This window comes from Mastomys coucha, chromosome X (genome assembly GCF_008632895.1).
Source record: "Mastomys coucha isolate ucsf_1 chromosome X, UCSF_Mcou_1, whole genome shotgun sequence".
Taxonomy (NCBI): Eukaryota; Metazoa; Chordata; class Mammalia; order Rodentia; family Muridae; genus Mastomys; species Mastomys coucha.
This window is the reverse complement of record NC_045030.1, coordinates 154,199,368-154,207,275: the sequence shown is the minus strand read 5'-3', so window position 1 is coordinate 154,207,275 and position 7,908 is coordinate 154,199,368. Positions and strand designations below refer to the sequence as shown.

The window sequence follows — 7,908 nt, the reverse complement described above, 5'->3', positions numbered from 1 at the left end:
AGGTGTGCGCCACCACCCGCCCGGCTAAAATCTTACCTCTTGATAAAGAGAAGTATTAAAGGTGAATTACAAGGGGAGAGTTTGACATTCTGGCTTACCTGTTGATACATTAAATACATACTTAAGTTTCTGTTCAGCCACTTTGATAGACACAGGGTAAATACGGAACCAATTGTCAGCTTTCTTCTGAACAATGTAAATCTTGTCAGATGATAAATGGCTATTCCTATTAAACCTACGTTGCTGATTTTTTCAGCAACATCTCCACACTCATCCCCTTTGCACTCTCACCTTTCCACTTTTAGAACCCTGTCACTTGTCTGTTAATACTAGAAAATCTTCTGGTAATATTCTTTTTTAATGCATTTTAGCTTTACAGCCCAAGAAGGAGCCTGAAGTCTGCATCTCCATCAAATACTCCTATTAATAATTTTCTACCTATTCTAGGTTTTTCTCATTTCTACCTATCCTACTATTTTCTTATTTTTTTTCAGTCAAAGTTCCTTCCTTGGAACACAATAACAGAGAAAGAAAGCATAGTCAAAATATCAAATAAAAGTAATCATGTTGATAATAATGAAAACTACACAAATTGTAGGTTTTACCACATTTCGCCTATGTAACACACATGTGTCTGGGAGAATATGATACCCTTTATGTAATAGCAATGTAAAATTTCTGTAATTCTTATAGCACCAAGGACTACAGGTATTACCAATAGAGAGTTTATTGGATGTTAAGTACTCATTTTCTAATGTTTGCCAGCCACCATCTGATGCAATTCTTGATTTATTGATAATCTAGAGTGAATGAAAATTTTTGATGTTTTAAAAATCTTTATTATCTTAAATCAAGTTTGCTTTATCCTGCAAAGTAAATTATGATTAGTCACCGTCATTTAAATGGATCAAGTTTTAGATTTCTGCACTAATTTGTGTGTGTGTGTGCATGCATGCATGCACATATGCATGTGCACCCACATACCACCATGAGTGCATATGGAGAGGTCAGAGGTTGACACTGGGTGTCTTCCTCTATTGTTCTCCTTATTTCTTTGAGATAGGGTATTTTGCTGAACCTGGAGCTCATTTGGTTGGCTAGAATGGCTGGCCAGCGAGTTCTCCAGGATCCTTTTGTCTCTACTTCCCAGTGCTGGCATTACAAGTATCCACTGCAAGACACAGATTTTTATGTGGGTGCTGGGGAGCCAAACTCATGTTCTCATGCTTACATAGCAAAACTTTACTCGCTCAAACGTCTCCCCAGCTTCTTGTTCTAATTTTTGATCTTGGTCTTAGGGTTGGCTTTCTTTGTTTCCATCTGCATTTCTCCTGAGTTCCTTTATAGATTCATTGTGCTGTATTATATTTCTCTGAGGGATTTGGAATTTGAATTTATTGAACTCTATTTGCCAATGAAGAAATGAGTAGGAACTAAATCATTCTTAAAACTGCAACCAAGAGCCCAAGTATGGTAGAAGGATTCTTTAAAATGTGTTTTTGTTTTGTTTGTTTTTGAGATTGTTTTACTATGCAGAAGTTCTGGCTGTCGAACTCACTTTGTAGACCAGGCTGGCCTCTAACTCACAGAGATGGCATGTTTCTGCCTCTTAAGTGCTGAGATTAAAGGTGTATGCCACCTCCAGCCCCTGGCAAAATATGTTTTTTTCCCTACAAAATAGTTCCATAGAGGGTATTGTGAGAATAGCTTTATTATGATCTTTAGAGACCATTTGTTCTCTAATGGTACCCATTAGAAAACTGAGGTTATGTTTAGATATGTGTGACACTTGCCAAAAAAAGAGCTCAGCACAGCCAACTTGAGCGGATTGTCATAGTCTAGTTTAAGTACCATATTATGTATATAAAAATTTTACTGAAATTGATTGATATTTGGTTTTATATTAAGAGTCTACATGTTTATACATTCCAAGGACTTTGCCCTTGATATCCAAAAATAGTTTCAGCTGCATAAAATATTCAAATTAGATGATAGGATTAAATAGCTTGTCATGAATGTGTGAGGTTTTTCCATAGATTTCTCAATCCAGTACCATTGGACAAGTTTTCTTTATCTGAAATATTTTTGAAATCAATATGCTTCATTGCCCAGAAAGCTACCAAAAATGTCTAAATGAGCTTTCAATGAGCTTAGATTATTTTTGTGGGAAGGAAATGAGATAAATGAGTTATTGTTGCAATAACTTATTAACCTAAATATATTCTGTATGCTAACAGTGCTTAGTTTAAAATTTTTATTATCATAATGGCATTCTAGAATTTCATTTGAGATTATTTTTCATATACTTTATTTCAGCTTTCCATTTTTAAAACTTGGATTATTTATTTTTGAATCTGTATATGTAGTTTTTGTTTAAAAACTGTCATAAATAGAGGCAGGTGGATTTCTGAGTTCAAGGCCAGCCTGGTCTACAGAGTGAGTTCCAGGACAGCCGAGGCAACACAGAAAAACCCTGTCTCGAAAAAACAAACAAACAAAAAAACTGTCATAAGTAATTTTATTCTATGCTTTAGGTAATGAGCTATGAGGCTCTTTGGGGGAGCCTTAGATTTTTCATTTATGGCAAACTCTTTGTAGCAGACTCTCTAAAGCTCTCTACTGATTCAGGTCCTAAAAGAGAAGAACTACAAAGTCCTAAGTACATTAAACCATGCTTTGAGAGAAATAGCTATCAGAATGCCTCATATAATATATGGTTATAATTAAGTAACTCAGCTGCTGGAAATTGTGATACTAAACAACCAGACATTAAATAACATTCAGTATTTGTTTAAAGTACACAAAGCAATGACACATTCTACCAGACTAAAGCTCAAAAATTGATATAAATTTTGACACTTAGCAAGCTAGAAGGATAATTATTTGAAAATACACTTCCTGGAAACGTTCCATTCCATAAGTGAGGTGCTCTCATTCAATATATACACTACATTAGGGTTTATTAAAACCATTCATGTTCAAGATATATACTGATTTCTTTATGAGTGAGGTTAGGGACTTGTGTTTTGAATGTTTGCTTAGATGGTTCTAATTCTTTATTTACAGTCTTACTTTTTCCTTAAATGCATGCAGGCTTTACATCATGAATTGGTCCAAAATAAGTTAGGAATTGTTAAACCATTTTGTGTCTTCAGTTGCTAAGACTATCTCTTCTTTTGCTTTTCAGAGCCCCCTATGGAAAGTCAGTGGACATGTGGTCAGTGGGCTGTATTCTTGGAGAACTTAGTGATGGACAGCCCCTATTTCCTGGAGAAAGTGAAATTGACCAACTCTTTACTATTCAGAAGGTGCTAGGACCACTTCCATCTGAGCAGATGAAACTCTTCTATAGTAATCCTCGTTTCCATGGGCTCCGGGTAAGAGGCTTTGCTAAAATACAAAATGGAATCAATCTAGCAGTATTTCACTTGCTGTTCAGTGTACAATGGAGACCAAAGCTATGCATTGCACGCTCCTCCCTTCCCATCACAGCGTTTTTAATCCTCACTATAACATTTTATTTCTAACTCTTACATAGTATTTGTGAAATTCCAAAAAAAAAATAGTCACAATTCTCAAGTAGGAGCTGCTAATGTCTTTTTTTCTAATATGTAAAGTTTAATTTTTCAAAATCACTTTATCATGTACATGATTATATTCCAAACCTTTATTTTACACTCTTTATTTAAACTATTAAGCATCTCCAAACTATAGAAATGTACAAGTAGCTGCTGTTTACTTAGGCAACTTGCTTTGTGGTGACTTGAAGGCAGCCATGAATTCTCACATTCTGCAAATTTGGAAAGGCTGCTCCATAGATATTTCTTGTACACTGACAGTGGAGCATTAAATCTCTGTAGAAGTCAGAAGCCTTGTTACCTTTGTGTAAGACTTGTTCAATGAGAATATAATGAAAAACATTTTTGAAGTCATAAACATTGCCCAAATGAGGAGTACACGTGTAACTGCCAGAGGTACCTCATCAGAATGACGAGTGATGTATAGAATCCTCCTTATTTCCATCTACCCACAAAAGCAGCTTTTAAAGTTTTGATCCAACGTATCAATTTGTAGTCATTGTAGAAAATATTAAATGATTTCATCATCCCATCTTTTATTTTCTTTTCCAATATAAGTGTATGGTTCTCAAACTATGCTCTTATCTTTTTTAAATCTATTTTTTATTCTTTAAAAATGTGTCTATTCATACAATGTATTTCAATCATGTCCAATCACTACTACCTCTCTCCAACTCTCTCTAGGTCCCCCCACCTCACCTTCCTCTAAGCTTCCTGTCCTCTATTATTTTTATCCTTGTTGTTATTTATAACCTCGGGTCCAGTTAGTGCTCCCCATGTATGTATGAGTGACCTACCAGCAGCTATGTCCCCAAAGAAAAATGACTTTACTTCCCTCAGCAACCACCAGCTAACATGGTATGACAAATTCATGGTGTTATCTTGCCATTTGCAAAGCTCTTTGGTTTTTATCTTTGACTTTCTGGATCTCACTTAGCTTTTGTTTGAGAGCACTCCTGCTCACATGCACATGTGCAACACAGTCCCAGCTCCTGCTGAGCTCAGCTCACTTGGAAGAAATGAACTGACTGAGGTGCACATAGTTTTTCATTCCCCTCTCTCCTTTCTGCTCTCGTGTCCTCTTCCAAATGTGCCTGTTACTTCAAACTTGTTTTTCTCCTTTTATCTTCACTTCTATTAGACAAAAAAAAAAAAAAAAAAAAAATCCAACCATTGATTGGGTTATAAATAACATATAATTCAACAAGTTAATTTTACAGTTATGGAATATTTCTCATCCTAGATGCTGAAAATGTGGCAACAATAGAACTTGCTCTTGGTCTATCAGAAAGGCAAATATATTCACAAATAAAATAAAGATAGTCATAATTGCTGAATTTCTGTTTCACTGAGAATCATTCCATACTGTCTGCCATCGCCTGTGAGGCACTGCATGGCTGGGGCCCTTTTGTTACCTGACTTTGTCTCATACCTGTCTCCATATGCCTCCCTCCAGATCTCACCACACTTGCTTGTTCTTTGACCTCTATAGGCATCCCAAGGTTTTCATAATTTCTGAACTTAGGACTAAGGTTTCTTCTCCTGGGAGCATTCTTACCTTGTATGACCTCTCCTCCTACTACAATATCAACTCAAAGTGAATCTCCTCTCTCTGATGATCTTCCATATAGCTCCTTATTACCCCCCACTTTGTTTTCTATGCTTTTACTTAGAATATAAAATAATTTTCATTACATTCATACATGTATATCATTGTATCTTGCTTTTATTCACAGCCTTCATTGCCCTCCCACATCTTTCCTCTTCCCCTCTCTTGCTGGTCCCTTTGACATCCCCCTAAAAATAGTCCTCCTCCTCCTCCTCTTCCTCCTCTTCTTCCTCCTCTTCCTCTTCTTCTTCCTCCTCTTCCTCTTCCTCCTTCTTCCTCTCTCTCTCCCTCTCTCTTTCTTCCTCTCTTTCCCTCTCTCTCTCCCTCTCTCTCTCCCTCTTTCTCTCCCTTTCTTTCTCCCTCTCCCTCTTCCCCCCTCTCTCTCTCACACACACACAAACCTAGATACTGCATGAGAAGAAAGCTTATACTTGCTTTCTTGCGTGTGGCTTATTTTGTTGCACAAGGTTATCTTCAGTTCAAACATTTCTCTCCAGCTAACATGGTTTCTTGAAAGGTCTCTTGATGGCTGAATGAGATTCCATTGTGCTTTTATGTCACCTTCTCTTTATCTGTTCATCTTTGTTAGGCATCCAGGCTGGATCCATATCTTAGCTATTGTGAATAGTGCTGCATTAAGTATGGATGTTAAGTATGTATGTAAGTCTGTGGCATGCCATTGTCAATTCCTTTGGGGCAGATACCCAAAAGTGGTATAGCTGGTAGATCAGATAGAAGTTCTGTTTCTGCTTTTTTTGAAAAAGCATCATACTAATTTCTATAGTAACTGCATAAGTTTACATTCCTATTAGCAGTGAATATGGATTTTTCCCCACATCCTCACTAGTATTTCCTGATGTTTCTTAATTTTGACTGGGGTTAAGATAGAATCTCATGGCAGTTTTAAATGGCATTTCCCGCATGGCTAAGGTTGTTCAGCATTTTTCAAATATTTATTGGCTTTTTGTCTATGTTCTTTTGAGAAATGTATTCAATTCATTTATCTATTTGTTGATTGAATGTTCTGGGGCTTGGGTGCTTAATGTTTCTTTAGTTCTTCATAGGTGCTAGATTTTTGTTTTTGATTTTTGGAGGTCTTACTAAGTTGCTAGGGCAAGCCTGGAACTCTATATACCCTAGACTGCCTTAACCTCCTGGTCCTCTTAAAGTGCAGATATTATATGCTGTGCTTACAACACATAGATATGAGAATTTCATAGAGGAAAACAAAACAAAAAAGCTACTCGTATAAAACACAAAATAGTTTTATACTGAAGTAATTGGACAACTATAAATTTATAGGAAAGCATAGTGTACTGTGCTGTACTTCATTGTTCTGCTTTGAACTTATTTCATTGTGATTTAGACCATGAGCATATCACACATTCTGGAAAGTTAGAAATCATATCTGGTGTTTCATTAGAACAGCTTTAGGGAAGATTTGAAATTTAAGATAGTTCTTTGAAGAATAAATCACACTTGAATTAGAGGCCACATTCACATTTAGAGGACGCACCAAAATCATATTTTTCTTTTCTTGTCTGTGGTCCTGTTTCCTGTTTGTTCACAGATGTCCTCACTGAACCCCGATATCTTTAAAATGCTAGACAGTATAAGACAGCTCTATGTATAAATATCCTTCAGGGAAATTATTGCTTCCAGAACAGTTTGATTTTTATAGTCTTCACTAGGTTTACGTTTTAGTCTGAAGTGTTCATAGTGTCTTAACCAAATTAGTGTGGTCTCTTTAGAGGCTTAACAATGTCTTTTGAAGGAACAGTCTTCCGTTATGATATATTTTGAGAGTGTTTGTGACAGATAGCTCAGTACATAGAGTCCATGAACTGCATTTATTGTAAACCCTGGGCAAACAAGTATCTATTTCTGCATGATGCTTGAATATAGACTGAAAATCTACAGTATGCCATTCTGCTTATATTCATTATTTGCAAAAATAATTACCAATGTCCCATAGTGGAAGTAGGCCATCAGAGTCCCCATATTTACTATTTCAGTAACTTCTAGAAGCTATTTCACTCTCTTGGGTCTCTAATTTCTTCACATGTGAAATGGCGATAGGCGGTGAAGATGAACTGATCTATGTTAAATGCCCGAAGGGCCAAAGGATGCCTGCAAAGAAGAGAGTGCTTGCCTGGCATACGCACAGCCTCCCTAGCACAGAAAAGAAACAAAATGCCCAGACCAGGGCATAGTGTGGAGTTAGTGTTCAGTAAAGAGATACTCACATTGTATCATATTAGCCAAATGATTAAGAAAGTAAAAAACCTAGGATATAGTTTAAAATTGTTTGCTTCAGCTTTGGCTCTTTGCTGAAATATCTCACATTAGACTAGCATTTCACTCAAGAGCATATTCGTGTTTTTTAAGTTAGGAGTTTGCCTGGTCATTTTTTTAAATTGTTTTTATATATTTTAAAATTATAATATAATTGCATTGTTTACTCCTTCCCTTTCTTCCCTCCAAGCCCTCCCATATAGGTGTCCTTCTGTTCTCTCTCTCTCTCTCTGTCTCTCTGTCTCTCTGTCTCTCTGTGTCTCTCTGTCTCTCTGTGTGTCTCTCTCTGTCTCTTTCTGTCTTTGTCTCTGCCTGTCTGTCTGTCTGTCTGTCTGTCTGTCTGTCTGTCTGTCTGTCTGTCTCTGTGTCTCTGTCTCTGTCTCTTTCTGTCTCTCTGTCTCTCTCTCTGTCTCTGTCTCTCTCTCT

General features: G+C 36.6%; 1 protein-coding gene across 6 annotated transcripts in view; it reads left to right on the top strand.

Moving 5' to 3' along the window:
• Window positions 1–7,908, top strand: part of Cdkl5 (cyclin dependent kinase like 5) — a 221,612-nt gene that overhangs the window by 143,512 nt on the left and 70,192 nt on the right. For all 6 annotated transcript variants that reach the window (XM_031370428.1, XM_031370438.1, XM_031370421.1 and 3 more), the window contains exon 9: window positions 3,188–3,377. In XM_031370428.1, coding sequence (XP_031226288.1) covers window positions 3,188–3,377 — 190 coding nt within the window. The remainder of the gene's footprint in view (window positions 1–3,187; window positions 3,378–7,908) is intronic.